Source organism: Amblyomma mixtum, chromosome 3 (genome assembly GCF_055824585.1).
Source record: "Amblyomma mixtum isolate Tamu chromosome 3, ASM5582458v1, whole genome shotgun sequence".
Taxonomy (NCBI): domain Eukaryota; kingdom Metazoa; phylum Arthropoda; class Arachnida; order Ixodida; family Ixodidae; genus Amblyomma; species Amblyomma mixtum.
The window spans coordinates 317,765,260-317,786,453 of NC_143014.1; the positions used below are offsets into that span (position 1 = coordinate 317,765,260).

General features: G+C 45.2%; 1 protein-coding gene across 1 annotated transcript; it reads right to left on the reverse strand.

Annotated features, from left to right (window-relative positions):
• Nucleotides 1-760: 760 nt before the first annotated feature.
• On the reverse strand, nt 761-21,188 carry LOC149355729 (uncharacterized). The gene is made up of 7 exons (XM_089576174.1): nt 21,101-21,188; nt 20,536-20,621; nt 19,819-20,095; nt 16,626-16,630; nt 11,228-11,369; nt 954-1,049; nt 761-834 (listed from the first exon to the last, which is right to left on the reverse strand). Exons 1-7 carry the CDS (start codon nt 21,183-21,185, stop codon nt 761-763), a joined length of 765 nt encoding a protein of 254 aa, XP_089432300.1. The 5' UTR covers nt 21,186-21,188.
• Between the last annotated feature and the right edge of the window lie 6 nt (nt 21,189-21,194).

Sequence of the window (21,194 nt, forward strand, 5' to 3'; positions counted from 1 at the left end):
GAGTTGTTGATGCAATTCGCATGTTAAAACAAACGGTTTAAAATGTTCTTTCATGACAGTTAAAATGCTATGAGCCTTTGGCTCAAGTGAGCCGTGGTCACACTTAACAAGAATAAAAAAGTCATCAACAAATCTAAAGATCTTGATTACGTCCAAGCTGGCTAAGTGGCTGGAAACAGCCTTGCCAAGTTTGGATAAAAACAGATTACTCAGAATCAGCGCTATGCACGACCCGATGCATATCCCTTTCTGAAGGTAGGGTTTTCCTTCCCAGTTAATGGACGTTGACTGCAAGTAAATAGCTAAAATTTCTAAAAAACTGCTCGCCGACACACCCGCCAAGTTCCGGAAAGCCACACACCCGAACTCCTCTATGCACTCCTCTACAGAGCACAGCACCTTGTCGTTCGGCAGCGAGTAATATAGATCCTTAACATCCACATGTGATTACTGTTTTCTGGCTTATAAATGTGATGCTTCAGGATAATAAAATTTGTTGGAAGTTAACGCTCGTGGTGTTGGTCTCTTGTGTCCTCGTCTTTTGCTGCGCTACAGTGTATTGGAAGTATATACCAACAAGCCCAAAAAGCCATTCTACTGAATGAAGAGGGGTTGTTTCAAGTAGGCGAACATCATAAATGCATCAAAATCAAGCGCCTGTGCCAGGTGCGCCCATTTAATCGCCAGAAAAAATGAGCAGCAAAGAAGGCCCCCCGTGCTTGCGCCGCTCCTTGCGGCCACGTCTTGCGTAAAAGTCCCACTAACTGGCCGCACCTAGCGACGCCATCGGATCACTGTCCCTTGGCCAGTATTTGTAGCAGTGCTGGCTCACACCTGAGGAAAATGAACGAACTCATTCCATCCTCTCAAGCTTTCCTTGTCTCTCGTTTACCCTCATGTATTGTTCAGACTTAGTCTGGTCACACACAATTAAAGAAAGTGAAAAGTCTCACGATCAGTTTTTGCAGCTGCCAGGTCTGCTGCGTCACTGTCGGGGTGTACGGGGGATGCCTCACTTGCTTCGGCAGAGCTGCGGTGGTCCGGTGGAGCTGAGGGTGAACGCAAACATGCAACATTAGTGATGATGGGGTGGTAAAGAAAATGCTACTGAGTAGAACAACACCGATAAATATAACTAAATACAGCTGTGTTTCTTACGCATCTTTTTGCTGAAAAACAATATTTGCACACACTCGCTGTCCACATACGAGTTACGACTAGATTTCTCATGAATCAGCAGGCTGCAATGAAACATTTAAGTAACACAAAATTCCTGCCATATATGGACCAAAAGAATTAATACAATACACATATAGTATGATAAGAAGACATTTATTTGAACCTAGCCGCATTTCAATTAAGGTGAAATGCAGAATGGGTTTCTGTTCAGTTATGAAAGCATTAATGAAAGATCCCCAGGTGGTGAAATTATTCAGGAGTCATCCACAACGGGGCACTTCTCCCTCTTAATCCCTTTCAACGTGCCACGTTGGCTCAGTGGTTAAGTAGCTCCACTACTGACCGCAGTACTCGGGTTTGATATCGACCACGACGGCTGTGTTTAGATGGAGGCAAAATGCAGAATGCGCCTGTGTGCTGTCACTGTAAGTTAAAGAACCCCATGTGGTCCAAATTCATTCGGAGCACTACACCATGGTGTCCCTCATAACCTTAATCGCTTTGGGACGTAAAATTTCATAATTTACAATTTCTTCATCTTCTCCAATGTGGGTCGAATGTTTACCTAAGAGTAACAAATAATGCACCCTTAGTTTCCAAAAACCATATTAATGCGAACACATTAGATGACGTGTTGACGCAGAAACATAGCATTGCCCGAAAAGTGGAGTTATGAAAACCTGGGAGCATCAGAAAAATCCCTTTCACAAAAGGCGTTCAAGCGGGAATTGAACCACCACCCTTTGTGTCCTGAGGCGGGCACTCTACCTCTACACCACGGAAAGGCATTTGTTCCAGTGCGATAGTTTGTGGCTCATTGACCCGAAAACAAAGTTTGGTTTGGTTTATGGGGGTTTAACGCCCCGAAGCGACTAAGGCTATGAGGGACAGTGTAGTGAAGGGCTCCAGAAATTTCGATCACCTGAGGTTCTTTAACGTGCCCTAAAACAAAGTGTGACCCAAAAATTATCATCTACGAATGTACAACTCATGTACAATGTACATTTAGACTCCTGAGTGATCAATGCAACCCGAAAACAACTATACGATAGGACACACCGCAACCATCAACACAGAAGCAACTACAGTGGCTGCGGTAGCAGGCACTACTATGTTTAGGGACAAAGCAGCTGGCTTCACATTGTGCGAAAGTTAGTACCTTGAGTGCCCAGAGTAATTGTTATAATTAGTATGAACTCAACTCTATATATGAGTAACTAAAAAGAAAGGAAATACTGCTGGTAATAAAAAAAATAACATTGTTAGTTCCTCATTGCCTTAGAAAAAGAACTGAGGTTCACTTGTTCACAGGAAGACTGCATAAAGAAAAGTTAAGCTTCTCGCTCATACTTAAAAAAATAAAAGTACTAATAAGTAAAAGACGAAGACTTATCACTGGTTCACAGGGAAGCTGGGCTTTCATTTGGTGCCTGCGCACTCCGGCTTAAAAACACTGCCATAAACTGTGACCGCAATCTGCTTGTAAGTGAGAAAACCATAATATGCAAGTGCTAATATGCGGCGCAAGTGATTCTGCACATATATACAGACAGAGCGCAGGGGCACGGTGTACTGAGCACCGGTACTCGCGGGTCGACATGCGTCTCTCCCTGCAGTGTATCCGGTGTTAGAGAGATCCAAATGTTAGTGCCCCGCAACCCACAAGCACATTGTTCTCATTTAAATTTTGCGGGTCTGCCTGACAGCTACAGCAAAGTAAATATTTTTCCTACGGCGGCGACGACCTCACGTAACAAACCGGAAACGGCCAGTGGGGGTCTGATTGGCTCATCGCGGGAGGGCTTCCAGGTGATGACCGAAATTTTCTGTAGGTGCAGATCTGAGTGATGAGGCAAGCGGCTTAGGAAAATTCTTCGAGTGAGAGCGCTGCTCTTTGCTTGCCGCCGTCGCCTTCTCAAGCTTTTGCGTACATGGAGCTCAGAATTCAGTGGAAAACCCAACTCTCGCATCCAATCACATTCACAAATGCAGAATGTGAGCAAGGCGAAATGCATGCACTGAAGAGAGTGTGCTAATCTATGGTGTTCTTGAAGCAGTCTATCGATAATATTTTTTATTGCGTACGGGGTGTCGGCAGCCGCACCGCTGGCGCATCTTCGCACATTCGTTTCCTAAGGAAAATTGTGTGTATTTTGATAATGGCATTGATTTATGTGCTACTACTTAAACATTTAGGACTTTCAAATTACCTGACAGTGCGGAGCTCTCAAATGCCGAGCTGTATTCGTATCGTTTCGAGTTTTTTTAGGCACTGTTGTAGGTGCCTGCAAAAGATTATAAACCAAAAATACAGTTCCTGTGCCGTCAGAACCAAAACGGCCACTTCACATAAAGTCACGCAAAATATCGGTGCACTAAATTTTGGACATTGCACACACCAGAACACTTCAGCATTTGGTACCAAAGGTTGAACGTCTTGAAGCTGCTCATGGGGAATGACAAGCCGTGTAGGAGAAGGCTTTGGATCAATTTTAACCCTTTATATGCTTGTCATTTCCAAACAAATTTTCGTCCTTTCATAAAAAGTCTCTGTAGGTCTGAATAAATCTTTTTAACTTGTCCTGTAATGAGAAACGTGCCCCTGTTTTCTACACTAGAAACTGGTAAAACGTAGCCGGCAGTCAACTGCTTCGAGCCAAAGAGAAACTATGCGTAAGCAGTGGCGCCTCTTCCACCAGCTATGGACACTGCCCATAAGATGTACTTGCACTTGCTTCTGCATGCTTTATGGTATCCTTTCTCACCGGCATGTGAAGGTAGTGCTGAGAACAATGCCCTATCATGGCTGGTTCCTTGCAAACAAGTCTGCAATACCCACGCTCCAACATTAAACAAATTGGTACACTATGCAATGAAAAGAGCTAAACGAATTTGCGCTACTTACGTCGCACAATAAAGTTAATAATAAATTTTGTGAAGGCGCTCCTGCATGTTCACTTATACCACTTACATACACACTCAAAAAAAGAAAGTATACTATCAAAAGAAGAATGCATTCCCCGATAATGATTACTCAGCCGTCTGCTGCTTCATGCACATCAAAACGTGTTCAACCATTAATCATATGTGCAGCTAAATCTGCAATTTCTTTTCATGCGCACTTCATTTTAAGCTTATTGTGCTTTGTGATTCAATAGCTTCACTGCTACATAATCTTCGCAGCGTACTGTTTGTGACACCATCAAGACTCAGACTTTGCGCTTTAATACTGTTGCTTATTGCCTCCTATGATATTTATATGCGAGAAACCTATTCAGGTTCGCCTAATTGAATGGCACTTCAAATTGGACTGGTTGGTTATTATCATGGTTTGCATTATAATACTTCTGGAAGCTGACACAATAACAGCAATCGAACAGAATGTGAATGAGCAAGCTGTGAACTGAAAGCTTACTCTGGAGTGCATTTCTACCAGAATTCAAAGAGAAAACAAAATTCCTGAAATGCTCGTAAGGATACATCTCTTATGCTGAGACTAAACCATTTTCTTTGCATTTACTTTTCTGAATATTCCTTCTCTTGCCTCAAAATCATAATTGATGAGTCCGTCACACATGGCTCATCATTTCCCAATTCATATAGTAAGCTTCCCGTACCTCCCTGATTAAATCTCTGAGGAGTACCCACCCGAGTTTTATTAAACTGCAATTTAGCTCAAATTAAGAGGCGCAAAAGGGCTATGGAAAGCTTAGCGTATGGAATCAGGAAAAGACTGGAAATGAGGCCAACCTCTCAATTATGCTCTCTAGGTAGATAGATTTGAGCGTGCCTCAACAGCCAGTTGGCCTAAACGAGCATACACTAGGTCAAACACGAACGGCATGACAAGAACATCATACATTACAAAGATAAATTAAAAACATTCATTCAAAATGAGCTATGAAAATGCAATTTAGGCGAATATGTGCATGCTAAACAAAGTCTAATTATATGTGAAGGTATACGTGATCTCATTTGGTGGCTTTTGCATGAGGCATACGAAATCTCAGTAACATCAATAACTGTTCACAATCAATGGAGCCGTGAATTTTGAATTATTCTTGTAAGGTGCTAATGAATATAAATATTTGTGTTGGCACATGCCAAACATATGCAAGCACGTGAGTGTGAGTTTATGCTTCTCAGTTGGCAATATGTCTGCCGTCACGATCACAGCCGTTTTGCATATGAATGAATTTCAAGAGATTGGAACGTGGACCAGCTGACTAATATTTGACAGGCTTCAAGCCGCGGAAATACCACAACACACAAGCGCAAACGGACACTATAATGCAGTGAGCTACATTTATAAGGCTGGTTTGGTTTTATGCGGACTATGAGGGATGTTGTAGTGGAGGGCTCTGGAAATTTAGACTACCTGGTGCTCTTTAACATGCACTGACATCGCACAGTGCATAAGGCTATAACTTTAGCCTCCATCAAAACAAGACCATTGTAGCCAGGATCAAACCCACTTTTAACAGGCAATCAGTCAAGCACCATAGCCACTGATTCAACGCAGCGGCTTGCAGGCAGATGGGTGCATTAAAACTACCTCCATGCTTGCTGACATCACACAACACACAATTGCTTTCAGTTGCAATCTTATTTTAGTTTATAAATGCATGAAAATCTTACTAAAAATGTGCATTCTGAAATGAAACTACTTTCTCATAAAACAATCAAGGCTGCCATGGCATACTTCAGTAGTGACTGCCCAGAAGTTTTGTTTCTGTTTTGCCTAAAACTGCCATGCACATGTTCAATCCTCAGCAGTGTATGGAGTACAGTGCACTGCCTTCAGATGCCAGAGAGAGACATCATGCGTGTTTGCCAAATTATTGACACATCTGTTATGGGCTAGATTTTTTCGCATGCCAGAATCCTCAGCGGTGTATGAAATGACCCGAGTCCTCTCCAGATGCAAGAGAACTCCATTTCATACACCAGTTCCAACATTGTGGAAGCAACACAAGTAGTCCACAGCAGGGAGGCATATTCCTACACGCTGATTTCATGGCCAAGGGATCTAAGTGGTAACTCAGGAACCGGAAACTTAAGGGTGTACATTTGATTCCCACTCGTGACACTCTTTTTTGAACTGCGCTACTTTGAATTTGTTTAAATAGCATTTGGTGACTTAGTAACACTTTATTCTATCAACGTTTTGTTCAGAACAGGTTCAAAACCACTCTATTCAAACCAAACAATGGTGCACGGGCCTATTATGCATGATCCAGGCTGTCTGTAACTTTCATTTTCGCAGTTGCCGAGGACATTACTTTTTCCTGAACTCCTCAGAAGCATCCGGGCATGTTCTCCACTATACTGTGTCAGCAACAGAGCAGCAGATTAAAGCAACAAACGATCGCACCGGATTGAGTTTTTTGCAGTAAGGTCCGTCAGACTTTGTCACTCTGCTAGGGAGAATTTCAGGATATCCCGGACAGATTTCTGCGTGGAACGGATTATATTACAAGAGTACACATCTGTAATTACTTGCTTAGCGTGCTGGGGAGCGTTCGAAGTACAAAATTTTGAAAAAAAAAAACTAGTTTTAGAAAAGTGATCGCATAGAGGCTGGTCCAGACCGCTGAGCACGACGCCATTTTCTCAAAACGTAAGGCGAGCTCGAAGAGTACGGCGGCGGGGTTGTGGGGCATCGAAAACGCAGCATGATGAAAAACGACAACAAAAATACAAATTTACAGATTTATAATCTGGTGGTCCCAAAAATGAGTTCTATAGAACTGATGACTATTGTTTGATGTATTAAACGTGCAGGTGAAGTAATTATTATTTTTCGCTCACCGCAACAAAAAAAAACTACCCCAGTAGCACAAGGTGGCGGGCCCATGCGGGTCCGACATGGGCAATGAGGGCTGGTGGCTGCCCGCAATAAAACCACATGCGTCCCCCGTGGGTGCAGTGCTGGCACAAAACGCTGGAGCTGCCTACTTCATGCCTGAATGGGACCCTCGTCGGCTAGGCATGGGCTTAAACAGACTGGGCAGCCCACCTAGGTCCCACCGCAGATACACGCGGGCTAGGATGCGGGCTCTATTATGGTAAAGCGCGGGCAACCCCAAAAGGGGCTGCCCGTACACCACCATGAGGGAGCCGCAGTGTTTTTGTGTGGGCAAAGAGCTAGTATTCCCGCCTTCAGCCGGCATGGGTCCCACGTAGGAAATACAGGGGCGCTTCACAGTGGCGAAGCGTTTCAGGCATGCAGTTTGGGCTGTCTTACCAACACCGACGAAGGTCCCGCGTGGGCTGGGCATGGGCACATTTGCCATTCCGAAGTCTTCACCGCGTATTCGAAATCGGGTATGTAAGGGGTAAGAATGGGCTGCGTGCAGTTCGTGTGCATAAAAGGTGGGGCTACATGACGGTGAAGTGCGGGCCCACCCAACAGGGGCTGCCCGTAAAGCGCCCTAATGGAGCCGATTGGGCTGTGTGTGGGCTAACACCAGTATTCCCGCCTGTAGCCTAAATTTTTCCTGCATAGAAAATATATGGGCTAGGCATGGGCACAATTGCAATTCCAACATCTTCCCCGCCTGTATCGTACATATCTAGTGGAAAAGGCCTAAGCGTGAGCTGCTCAGCAGCAAAACATACAGTGTGTGCGGGCAAACGGCTAGTATATATCCGCCAGCAGCCTTCGTAAATCCTGCGCAGATTACTGTGGGCTTCACAGTACAGAAACATCATGCGCCATTAGCGAGTTGCCGGGCAAAACCTATCGACAGTCCCACGTACACTAGTTGTACACGGGAAGAGTTGACATTCTCGCATTTAGTCTGCCTGCATATCCTACATCAGAGGTAAAATAGCAAGGGCTTGCACGTTTCACTCTGACGAAGAGCTGCTCTGGACGTCGTAATAACAAAAGAACCCGCTTCTGAGATTTGTTGGTGCTTCTTTTGCGTTTATCGCATTGTATTTTTTTCTGGTGTGCTGCGGTCGCCGCGGAGAAAGCTGCCAGCATAAGGTTTCTTGCTTGTTTTAATGCACTTCAATTATGCCAGCACGGCAAGCGCTTTCGTCGTCTCCATGCAACATGTGGCGCATGGAATTTATGACTGGTTGATGAACATAGCGAGCCTCCGGCGACTGCGCCAGAGACTGCAAAAGGTTTGTTACTGTCGCGTTCATTGCAGCAGCTTTCTTAATGTCCGCTAGCAGCAGTCTGTAGCGACGTATCGATCAAGACACAAAATTCTTGGTTTTTGTGCAGGCATTATTTGCGCGCCTTCTTCGTCAAGTGATAACGCAACTTGGCCGAGCGCCATCGCGGGCGGCCCCACCCTTCACCCTATCAGGAAGAGATACTAATCACAAATCTACAAGAACATTTCTATCGACCAACAAGAAAAGGTTAACTCAACGGTGCCGGCAGCTTGGGGTGTTCCCTAAAGGGCGATGATTCGGGCTAGCGAAACGGTGCATTGCTAGAGAGAACAAAATAAAAACAAACTCCTGTAGAAACGCCACACAAGTAACCTGTCTTTGCGCAAATGTTTTTTTGAAGTTTTTTTTCTTTCCTCTCACCACCGCCTTCACTGCTTTCCCTGCGTCCTCTCTCAAAAAAAAAACCTGCTCAACCCTGGCTTTTCTGTCTGCCTTTGTTATTTCCCCGAGGACTCACTGTGTCAGTCCTGTCCCTCCCAGCCCCCTTCCCCGAAATGGCGCGGAGGCACTCACTCTACAGCCCACTACCGAACATTTTAAGCCGCCCTCCCGACCACACTCCCCGCGACTCTCCATGAAGTGGAGAGGGGGCTCCGATACTACTTGTTCACTCTGTCCGGTCGCTGCGCGGTGACGGTATGCATAAGTCCTCCCCCGCCTTTCCTGCGTTTGTTTGGAACAGGTTTCTCTTTCCTGCGGTTGGGTTGAGTGTCAAGGGATGAAGGCAGCTGCGAAAACACGCTGGCACTCGCTAGTCCTCATTGAATTTGTGTTAGAGTTTTTGTGCCTTTCCTTCTGTTACTTGATCAATCCACGATCGAAGATGACATCGCCTTCCATGCGTACGTCCAGTGCAAGTATGGTGGAACCCTGTCGTCCTTGTTTCAGTGTTGAATAACTTCGGTCCGAAAGACGTGAGTGGTGAACAGTAACATTTACTGACATTTGAGCGGTGGAGGCCACGGCGGTGAAGGCGGATTTTATGACGGCGACGTCGTGCTGCTAGGACGTAAGTACGCATTTGAAATCACTCCGTTGTCTGAGTACTGCCGCCGTCTCAGTTATATCTTCGGCGTCAACAGAAGCTTTCTAGTTTTTCAGTGTCTTTTTTGAACCAGCCAGTTGTAGATTGCACAGCGTAGGGAGGCAAAATGCCGAAACATTTTCTCTCAGTTACATACCGAAATTTCTTGTCCTTCATGGTAACAAAACTAAAATTAGTTTTGTGGTGTGTATTCTTTCTTTACACAGGCATATGGTGCATACGTGCGACCGCAATCAGCGACGAGCGTCCTGAGGGGGAGCGGCTCAAGGCCCTGAACAAACATCACACATCGCATCGATGCTGCGGAATGTGCCGTAAATAAAGGAGGATGACCAAGCAAGCATTGGAATCGTCCGAGCAACCTATTTTCACTCCAACAATGTTACGACACACATTTGAAACACAATATTGATTCAAATACGAAAGGCGTGAGGTGCATTCACAATACTGAGCATTGCCAATCCTCAGGGCCAGGCGTCATGAGACGCCTGGCTTGTCCCTGCCTTCTCTTTCGTCCTGTCTTCTTTTGCACGCATTATCTCCTTTTAAGTAATGTGACGACACCTTCCGCTGCGTGAGATTCTCGGTAGCTTCTTTTCCTCTTGTTTTCCTTTTCTTATTTCTTAGCGATTGCCAATCCAAAATCACTTTACAGATAACGATCGTCAATTACAATCCCAATTATCGATTATCTATCATCAATCCTTATCTAGCTTACAGAGCACGGCATACTACGCCACTTCTACACATACACATCATTTGTTCCAGTCAACTGAAGCACCATAACACCCCTTTTCATTCCGTCCAATTTCTGACGCGTAATTTGCATATTAATATTTGTCTGGCTATATTCAGCGTATATTCATAATGGCGGTTCAACAGCGCGAACACACCAAGACCGAGAAAGAGAGAGGACACACACACCAGCGCTGAATTCAGCGTTGGTGTGTGTCCTGTCTTTTTCTTGGTCTATGTGTGTTTGCCTGTGGGCCGAACTTCGGCTAGCCACGTGGGCCGGACTTGGGCTAGCCCATGTCGGCCGAGCATGGGTTAGCCTATGTGGGCCGGACTTGGGCTAGCCCATGTGGGCCGAGCATGGGCTAGCCCGTGTGGGTCCCCGCTGCACTGCCGCCTAAGCCCCCCTGGAGGTCCCCTCTGAGAAGCCCATTACTGCCCCTATGGGTCCCACAAAGGACCGAGGAAAGCCCCCTTTATCGTTTTTATGCATGCAGACCATAGGGGTCCCCTGATGGTCCTATGTAGCAAGCCCACTGGCCTGCCCCTGTGGGTCCCGCACGATGCCGAGTTGCAAATCCCGCACATATCCAACATCGGGCCCCCATGGGCTGCCCGTTCGGGCCCATGAGGGCCCGCAATTCCGAGCCCCGTTTGTGCTACTGGGGTATTCATTACCTCCAGTGCAGGCAGCGCAAACATGAGCTGTAGCTTCGAGAATGTTGCACCTGATGTTTGAATTGGAGTATACATGTTGTACAGCTCAATCATCGAGCCAACTGCCCTGTTGACTGGACAGAGTATTTCATGCACTGCTGGGGAAGCATCTGAAAAACCAAGTGGTAGAGAAGTACCTGAACGTTATTCCTTGTAGCTAACCAAAAGAATATGTGTCTACCCTTTCAAAAATATTTCGTCGGAAATAGTTTTCATTCCTGTATTAGTATATTTCACCAATTATATAATTGTCTCGTATACGCGAAGCCAAAAGTAGAACCGTAACTCAAAAACTGCCTACTGCATGTCATCAGATAAAATGCAGTTGTACTCTAGCTGCTCATGAAAATTACTTGCCGAGCAAGTAGTCTCCTTCTTCAATCAGGAGCCCCAACTCGAAGTGCCGCCTGAGAGCAGACTTGCCCCAGGCGTGGGAATCAGGGCAGGAGCCAGGAAAGCGGGCATCAATATCCAGGATGCGCAGGTCAGCATCACACACCTGCAGGAAAGCCAATGTGCTTCACACTATACAAAAACAAACTATCAATATTGCCTAAGAATGCAATCTGCCAAGTGACACAAATGCTGCCATTTAAAAACCCATTAAAATGCATGCCTGAAATAGGTGGAAAAATCTATTCACTTATTGCGTGCGCAAACATGAGGTAAAAGAAAAAATTATCTACAATGTGTGTCAAACTGCTCAGTTACTGATAAACGGAAGCGGTTTTTGAGGTTTAATGCCCCAAAGTAACTCAAGCGATGAGGCATGCTATGGTGAAGGGCTGCCAATAACTTCCACCATATGGGGTTCCTTAACATCCACCGACACTGCACAGTACACGGACCACTAGCACTAATAAATGGGAGAACATTCCATTAACCATGACATGCATGAAAGCAGAAACAGAGCACTCTTACAACCATTGTGTTCAATGCATAATGTGCCTTCCTCGTGAAATAGTTGGCCTTCACCACGCCAGGGCTGGACTTCGAAGGGGCCTTTATGTCCCTGTAGGTCCCGTCGACGCATCCCACGACATCTGTGATGCCGCCGCGCAGAAGGAAACGCTCCTTAACATACGCACGCTCGGCCGCAGTTGTGGGGAAAGCGAGCCACCGCTTCTGCACAGCTGCGTCGATAAGCGCGTCGGAGACGTCCCTCACACAGCGGCTCACAGTGCTTTGGTGGCGTCCAATAAAGTGGTCGGCGCCGACGCTCCCCTGGAAGCTCCCGGTCGCGAAGAACCGGAGGGCGCAGAGGACTTGCTCTTAGATCGAAAGCGAATGAGGCCCGGTACGCACTCTCCGAAGGCGTGGGTCGTCGCCTAACTCTCCACACAACATCGTACCGATGTTTTGGAGAGGCGAAAATGTCGCTGGAATTCGTCGTCGGCCATGGCAGTAAACGGGTCTAGCCGGCCGAACTGACATTTGCCGTCAGAGGAAGCGATGACCCACAATGCTTCTGCTGCCGCCATGACAGTCCCGAGATGAATTCGGGGCACTTCACCGTTCGAGTTTAGCTCCAAGTTCACCTGTCAATCAAAACCATTGGTCACGCCCCAGGGGTGCCGTACATAAATTATAGGCGTACGCGCTATGGGTGGGCCACTCCCAACCTCCCTGCCGGCTACAGGTATGCTGCGCGGCTGTGCTGATTGCTGACGGAGATCGACGATGTTGATCATCGAAATATAACAGGCAAAACGGACGTCATCGCTGATTAATCTAAGCACCTCTGCAAAGGACACGCAACGTGGCGACAGCCGCCGATTTCTTCGCTCGCATACCAAGATTGCACAACACTATAGCCTCTTGCAACCACGTAAGACACAGCACAACGCTGACGGCGCGTCACACCTGCTTGCAAAGCGTCAAACACGGAGAAGGACGACGAAGCGGTGCTTGGAGCACGCCGAACTCCAACAACATCGCATCCCAAGTGTTTAGCTTGGCCGTCCTTTCATCGGTGCTAAAGCTCAGCATTAATGTGTCAAACACATCCGGGATCGACAAACGGTCGCTGCTCTAGACCCAGTGCAATAAAGAGTTTGTAATTTCCAGCACGCAAGCACTGCGTACTTCAGAACCGTAACAAAGTGCGATTCCATTACTACAAACAGTATCCCTCATCTTCCCGAACGATATTATTGCGATTTCAGTGCGGTATACAACGGCGATCGACGTTAGTGACAAAACCAGTCAGGAAAACCTTAAGTGCGCGACGTAAACAAATACTACGCAGATACGCGCGCCACCACCTTCACAGCTTTTAGTCAGCGTCTGATGACATAGGATGAGTTGTGTCGCTGGGTGGCACGCTCTTCGCATCCGCACTGCACTAAAGAGGCGTCACACGCAACAGGGATACGTAATGAATCATTGAATACAGCCAAACAGCAATTTTTTTTCTCACACCGCATCACAGCCGCTCGCACGGCCAATTTCTAGCGCTGAGATTCGCAAGAGCGTACTAAAAGCAATGGCTGGCCATAGCGGGGTGCGGCAGCGGCCGTAGCGGCGCAGAACTCCACCTGAGGTCACTGCAGAGAGCAGCAGTGACGCGGGGGTGCAGTGCTGTTCAGTTAGTTGATTTTGTGTATTATTCAAGCCAGAAGATGCATGAATGTTATATTTTGATATACGACACAATAAAATTTATTACATATTATATATATCAGACAGATTCAGTGTGTAGTAGTTGCCCAGTCTTTCAAGTCGAAGGTAGCGCTACCGGCGGCGTGTCAGCGCAGGAGCTCTCTCGTGTTCGGCACGGTGGGCTGCCGCTCTAGTTCGTATACAAGCCACGCTGCAAGCTATGGCCTCACTATTGCCACTAGCGGCAGAAAGCGTCGAATCTCTGTTAATTGCCTAAAGCTATGGTTTTCAACAACGCTCCATTGGATTCAGATTTTAAAATATATTTGGAAATGAATAAAATGTGCATAATATTATCTGTTGCCTTTTAATCTATTCGAGAGAAGAGAAAGGGCTGATACAAGAGTGCACCTAGTGCGCACTGTTAGTCTTCGGAAATGGAGAGACAGATAGAGCCTGAAAGAGAAGACATACCTTTGATGCTCCCGAAAATGCGTGTGAAACAGCTAGCGGGCGGCGAGTGTGCAGATAGATAGCCGAGAAGTCACGATTTCGCGATTGCTTATATGGCGCTGATAACTTCAGGTAGCGCTGCGGCCTGGCATTGCGCAGTGTATTGTGTTAGAAGTGTGAAACAGGCCCGCAGGGTGCGCTTGTAACGTCTTTACGTGGCTTTATCTCTACATTTTATTGTCCGCTGCCTGCGCACGTTCCGCGCTATCTTCGTTCACTGACTACCATCATCGCAAACTTGGATGAAACTCGGGCGAGCGCCATACTTTTTTCGATAACCTGGGAAGCATAACACATATCACAATCTTTATAATTCATGGCCTCTTTGCCAGCATTCTATTAGGGGCATATAAGAACTCACAGGCGATCGCAAAACTCGGGCCTTCCGGCGTAGCGCCCCTGGTCACCATTGTTAACCGTGATATCACGGTAACGCCGTGAGTAAATAACGCAAGCATAAAAAAAAGATTAGCACAAATACTTACGCAGACACAGGATTCAAGGTTTCCGCGGTCTTCAATGTGGTGACTGGAAAAGCAGCGCTCAAAAATCAATACCGTACACACTAAACAGTTTCTCACCCTTAAGGGTGCAAATCAGTTTGTCCCCAGACGAACACCCTTTGCACCCTATTGGGTCCTTGAAAAAGGGTGCTGAGAAAGGGTGCAGACATCAGCACCCTTAGAAAGGGTGCACAGCATGAAATTTTAAAGGGTTTAAAGGTTGCACCCTTACTAAACGGTGCTATTTTAGCCATAACGCCCTTCAAAATGGGTGTTGGAAGGGTGCTCCGCATTGATTCACCAAACAAGCAAAAGGCTAGGATTGATGCACGAGAGCAAATGTGCCCATATGTGTAGAACGGTCGAAACTGCAGACAGTGCTGGTTGACAGGCCACTGCTGGCAACTGCGATGCATTGCATGATGTTCTATAGCTACCCAGTTTTTTGGATCATGCATGCGGTGCATCAATCGATGGCCCCTTCATGCACACATGCATGTGCTGGATATGCTTGGTCACCATCCAGACATGCCTGCAAGGAAAAATTTATTATGGCAAACAATGCTGACCACTTCAAAGGTAACATATACTGCCTTGACAAAGGCAGATAATACGCATCATGCAGCATTGCGCCACATTTTCCTCATTTGGGGCATGTGCGGCACAGGGAGCCTTGTATATATGCACATCAGAGTGGAGATGAGTGAGTGCATATGAGGCTACAGTTTTGGCATAACAGAGCAAATTTATTAAAAACACCAAAAAACACTTCACACAATGCTACTACATACTGAAGAAAAATACACATCACCTCGACTATACTTAATTACTAGGGCCCGGAACTTTAGGTATTTGCCTGAACATGCATATAAATCCCTAAATGGGGGATTTTAGCACTTGTCTGCCTTTTTGGCATTTTTTAAGAAATAATACCTATTTGACCGTACTTGTTGCCTATAAATGCCTAAATCCGGCATTTCGGTCCTAGGTGCCGTTCTTCAATTTTTTAGACATCTTTCTAAGTACAGTGAAAGGCACGCGCCGATGCACGCACAAGAGGGGCAGGTCTAGCCAAACCTTTTTCTCGAAGTGTAACTGGCGCAACTAAGCAGGTTGTATATCTGCTTGAGTGTAACCCGACACCCGAACCGGCGCCGTCCAGCCGGCAACCGTAGCCTCAGCGCGCACAAGACTAGCACACTCGCGCGCTCACTGCTCGCTCGTCACTCGCTCGACTCTCGACCGCCTACTCCTCCACAAGGAAGGGCCACTTCTCTGCCTACCGCTTCCAAAACATGCGACATTGACTTGAGTGGCCTCACCAACTTTGCTTCATCAGCGCTCTCCATTTCATTTCATATTGACATGCCGAAAGAAAAGGTATCGAGAGGCGCTCGTTGCAGGCACTGGGTTTCGCAGTTTGGAAATGCTTTTTAAACTGATGGAACTCTGCCGTTCTGCAAAGGGTGAGAAGCTTCAGTACCAAGAGGGAAGCGATGCCATGTAGCGCAACACCTCGCTACCGACAAGCATATTGCAAACCTGAAGAGAACGACGGAGGGGACATCGCAGCTCCTACTGGCAGAGGCTTTCAGCAGTAGTTCGGCAGCAAAGGAATCGTCATTTGCACAGAGTTGTGTCAAGCATTTTTGGAGGCAGATGTCCTGTAATGGAAACTAACTAACAGTGGTTTTCGGATTTTTGTGGAAAAGTACACGAAGCAGCATGTTGCAGATGAATCAACGCTTCGTAAGAGATACGTGAAAGAGTGCTACGAGGATACTCCCGCCAAAATCAGAGATGAAATTGTGTGTCAGTCGACGAAACCGCAGACGCTAGCGGATGGTATGTGGCCACCTTCATCGTCAGAACACTGAGCCCAGAGAAATCCAGACGAGCAATCCTGCTCAACTCAGATGTTCTTGAAAATTTCAGCCATTCGACGACAGCGCGTTTTTTCACTTCATGTCTGGAGCCTCTATGGCCAGGAAATATTCAGTATGAGATGATACCTTTGTTCGTTACGGATGGTGCATACTACATGTGCAAGGCAGGAATGGGACTGACGCTTTTATGCTGCAAGATGGTTCACCTGGCCTGCAATGTCTATGCAATGTCTAATGGGATGCAGTAAATACGCTCACTGGAAGAACAAAAAGTGTTTAAACATTACTGAAATCACCATTGATGGCAAGATTGTGCGCGGTGAAGCTCTCGCCAGTGCTATGAACATGCATTTTATTAAAGTAGGCTCGAATGCCTGTACAACAAAGAATTGCACGATCAGTCAGTATCGACCATAGCACCGTTATGCGAGTCAATTTATATGCGGCCAACAACTCCTCACGAAGTGGAAATGTTAATAAACAAGCTTAAAAATAATGCTGCTGCTGGAATCGATGTCATCGGCCCGATTGAGTTGAAGTGTATATCCGCTGTGATATCAGTTAGTTTGGCCTTTATTATAAATCTTACGTTGTCCACAGGAGTCTTTCCACAGAAGTTAAAGGTAGCAAGAGTCACGCCAATATATCAAGGCGCGGGCCCTGAAAACCTAGCAAATTACCGCCCTATATCCGTCCTGCCAACGCTTTCAAAAATTTTTGAAGGTGTCATTCATAACCGATTAGTGTCATTTTTTGATAAACATAACATTATTACAGAAAGTCAATATGGTTTTCGAAAAGGGAAATCAACGGAGCAGGCTTTGTTATACATTAAGGATAAAATAATTTGTAACATAGATGATCGAAAATACACAGTAGGACTTTTTCTCGATATTAAAAAGGCGTTCGATTCTATCCAATACAACATCTTACTACACAAATTATCTATGTACGGTGTACGTGGTGTTGCCCTGCAACTTCTATTGTCTTATCTTTATGATCGCTATCAAATAGTACTCATTAATGGCTCAAGTTCATCACAGTTAGTTTTAACTCAGGGTGTCCCACACGGATCGATATTAGGACCGTTGCTCTTCCTCGCGTATATTAATGATATTATGAAGATACCTGAATCACCAGAGATCATTATGTATGCAGATGACACTAATATTTTTTTTTCACATCGCATGAGATAACAGCGCTCGAAACCAAAGTAAATAACTACCTAGTGCACCTGTCCAGCTGGCTGAAGGAAAATATGCTAGAACTGAATTCAAAAAAGACAACATTTATCGTATTTCGCCCAGTTAACAAACCACTGCACAAAACAATAACACTTAAGTTTGATGACCAATGTCTTTCCTCGGTTAAAGAACAAAAATTCCTTGGCGTATGGTTCCAGGAAGAATTGTCATGGACGCCACATGTGAATCATCTAACAATTGAACTAGCACGAACCGTAGGATGTTTATACAAAGTAGGGCACATAATTCCTCTATGGCTAAAACAACTGTTGTACAACTCCCTGTTCTATTCAAAACTAATATATGGGATGATGGTGTGGGGAACCACAACAAAAGGTAATTACAATAAGTTCATAATACTGCAGAAAAAGATATTACGTTGTTATGAAAATTATTGTGGACGTTACCAGCTCCTACAAACTTCTCCTTTGTTCTTAAAATATAAAATGCTGAGGGCCGACCAGCTATACTACTATAAACTACTTCAGTTCGTACAACTCCGGAAGCTGCACATTTGCGACAGGGAAGAAAACTCTACATATCCTTTCCGACACAATAAAAGACGCATGCCAAAAACTAGAACCAATTATGGTAAACAAACAGTTCCTCATCAAATCGCTTCAATTCTTAATAAACTTGAAGGTAACTTGAATTTCGCATCTAATATTAGCACATTGAAAAAGCACATTAAAAATGTCCTAATAATATCAGGTGTTTTGTACGGGGAGTGACGAGTGCCTATGACATGGATACACAGGATGTATCCTTCTCTTGTACCATGGTTTTTCACTTTATTTTTGTTATAAGTGTCCTTCAATGTATTGTATACTGAACAAAATCTCTGTATAATATCCTTGCATATTTTTTGACTTATCATACTGTGTTAATGTTGTGATTATAATCGCATATTTTACCCATATTTATTTTAATTATGTGACTTACTTTCTTGTTATGCTGAAATTTGTATTGCGCTTTCGTCGACTGCAGAGGGACAGAGGCCTCGTCAGGCGCCACAGCCTTTAGCCTCTGCCCCTGCAGCAGATGCTGTAACTGCTCTGCTCAAATAAATATTTTCAATTTCAATTTCAAAATGCATCGTGTGGCCGAATGTATCCGACTCTCTTTTCCCCAAGTAGACGAGTTAGTATCTATCACAAAACAATTGCTGTTTTTAGCGCCACAGCACCTGACATTCCTCTGCTGCCAAAGCCTTTTTGAATCAATGGGGAACATGGATAGACGCAGCAGTATAATAGACACGGCACTCTTAAGTGGTCTGTTCTGTCTTTTAGGAAATCAAGGATGACGCTGCGCGTGTGATTAAAACAATAGCTATGTTTCAGGAGGCGAGCGTGGAAAGTGACCTGACATACATCAGTGCGAACTTCTAAACGCTTACAGAAAGGATGACAACGTTGGAAAAGGCCGGATTCTCAGTAGATGAATCATTGAAGGCAGTCGAAGAAGTACAGGCAGCACTTTGAAAACTGGAAGGAAAAGGCGCTACTATTCTACGAAGAAGCCGCCGTGGTGGCTCAGTGGCTATGGTGCTCGGCTGCTGACCCGAAACACGCGGGTTCGATCCCGGCTGCGGCGGTTGAATTTCTTTGGAGGAGAAATTCGAGGCCCGTGTACTGTGCGATGTCAGTGCACGTTAAAGAACCCCAGGTGGTCGAAATTTCCGGAGCCCTTCACTACGGCGTCTCTCATAGCCTCAGTCGCTTTGGGACGTTAAGCCCCATAAACCATAAACCAAACTATTCTACGAAGATGCAACAACTGGTAGAAAAAAACAGAGACCTGGAAACAATTTCGCAAATCAGAGACCTTCTAGGTGGAGACGATACGGCCACATCACCTGAACGCCTGAGCCCCTGTGAACTCTCATGTTTTAGGTTCACCCCAGTAACTTCATGTGACGTCGAAAGTAATTTTTTAAACAACAAAGCTATGCTTAGCGAAAACCGAAGGAGCTTCAAGTTGAAAATCTGAGAATGTGCTTTATTGCCGCGTGATTCAATTGAGGACAGCGTACGCTCCGTGCTTGACTGAAAAATCCTGTACTAATAAATAAAAAAGTATTATTAAAAGCGCCTATTTTTGCTTTATAGCGCCTATTTCAATATTTTTTAGAGCCTAGATGCCTGCCTATTTGCGAGGATCTTTAATGCCTAAATTTCCGGGCCCTATTAATTACACACTTTTTGCAACTTTATTGAGAAATTTCGTTGCCACCCCCCTTGGTGTGCTCAGTGTGAGGCCAAGAAAAAGGCGCTCTAACAGTACAAGCGTGTTGAACAACTTCCGGTTGTACTGGACATTAAAGAGCCAGTAGGCCGACAGAACAGCCGCCAGCCCCTCCTCTGCGTTCTTTACAGTAAACAGTTTTTCTCTATCCACCTTGATGTGAAGAAATTCCGCCTTTTCAATGTGCCGTCCCGTAAAAACTATGCAAGGCGTTGCAGGAACGCTCAAGTCCTGTGATGGCAAGAAATATTTCTTTGCTAGAAACAGGCCACAAGAAATTAATTCAATCCCATCTCTCCATGCTTAAGGCACCCCCTTCGTAAAGTTATCTGTACGTTATACATTTTTTCAGTACAATACAAAGAATGTTAACAGTACAAAATGGCTTCTCTTACATTTACACATGCAATTTTGGTTTATGTGCAACGTTAATTTTTGGACCCCAACCAGCAGCACTCACAATTATTAGATGACAACTTCATTACCTTTATTTATTTATAATACATTTGCTAACCAAAATAACACCATTACACTAAAGTAACTACATTGATATTAAGCTTCCTCTGTTCATTGCATCTCAGTAAAGCTCAGCAACGTCTTAAACCAATGCTTTCAGTAAAGTCCATTAGTTCTACACATGCATTATAGCAGCACAAAATCAAGAAACTTACCTCCTCTCGCACAAACAAAGCTGAGAGCCCGTTCACCTCTTTCACATTTGCAGACAGTATGCGCAAAACTGCAACTGTTAGGATGTCTGCAAAAGCAAAATATTTATAGGGTACGCTTCAATGCATTTTTTTTAGTATCTTCCTAAAGTTTCCTAATTATGTGACAACGGCTGTTTAGAAAGTGATTTGCTCTGTAACCTGTGCCCACAAGTAACGGAACATTGCTGCTAGGTTAACAGTATAATATTTATGTCTGCTGCATCTTGAAGGCTATTCTAACGGGTCTTCAGGTATTGTCTAGTGCTTGACACAGTGCAAAACGTTCCTTATTACACATGTAACTCTGCTATATTACAACAGTTTATTTCTGTTCCGTACACCAAGCAACATGCCATCAAATTCTTTCCATTCAGGACCAGACACGAGTTGCAAACATCGAAAGAACCAAACCTTTAAACATGGATGAACTCTACTGCTATGCCTATAAGATGAAACCCTGCCAAAATAATTTGATAGAGAGTGTACGTCTTAAATATACCAATAAAGCCTTTGTAACACTACTCACGTCGCGTTCGCAGCCTCTCTGGTGCCATCTCTCCAGCACTTCGGAGAGATTCCATGATGGTAGCTTCGCAAGCAATCAGCTGCATATGTGCTAA

Coding starts and splice junctions, on each gene's coding strand:
- LOC149355729 (XM_089576174.1), bottom strand. CDS start 21,185: ATGCAGCTGATTGCTTGCGAAGCTACCATCATGGAATCTCTCCGAAGT. Junction 20,622..21,100: donor AGAGAGGCTGCGAACGCGAC/GTGAGTAGTGTT, acceptor TTGCTTTTGCAG/ACATCCTAACAGTTGCAGTT. Junction 1,050..11,227: donor AGAAGGAGACTACTTGCTCG/GCAAGTAATTTT, acceptor GTTCACCCTCAG/CTCCACCGGACCACCGCAGC.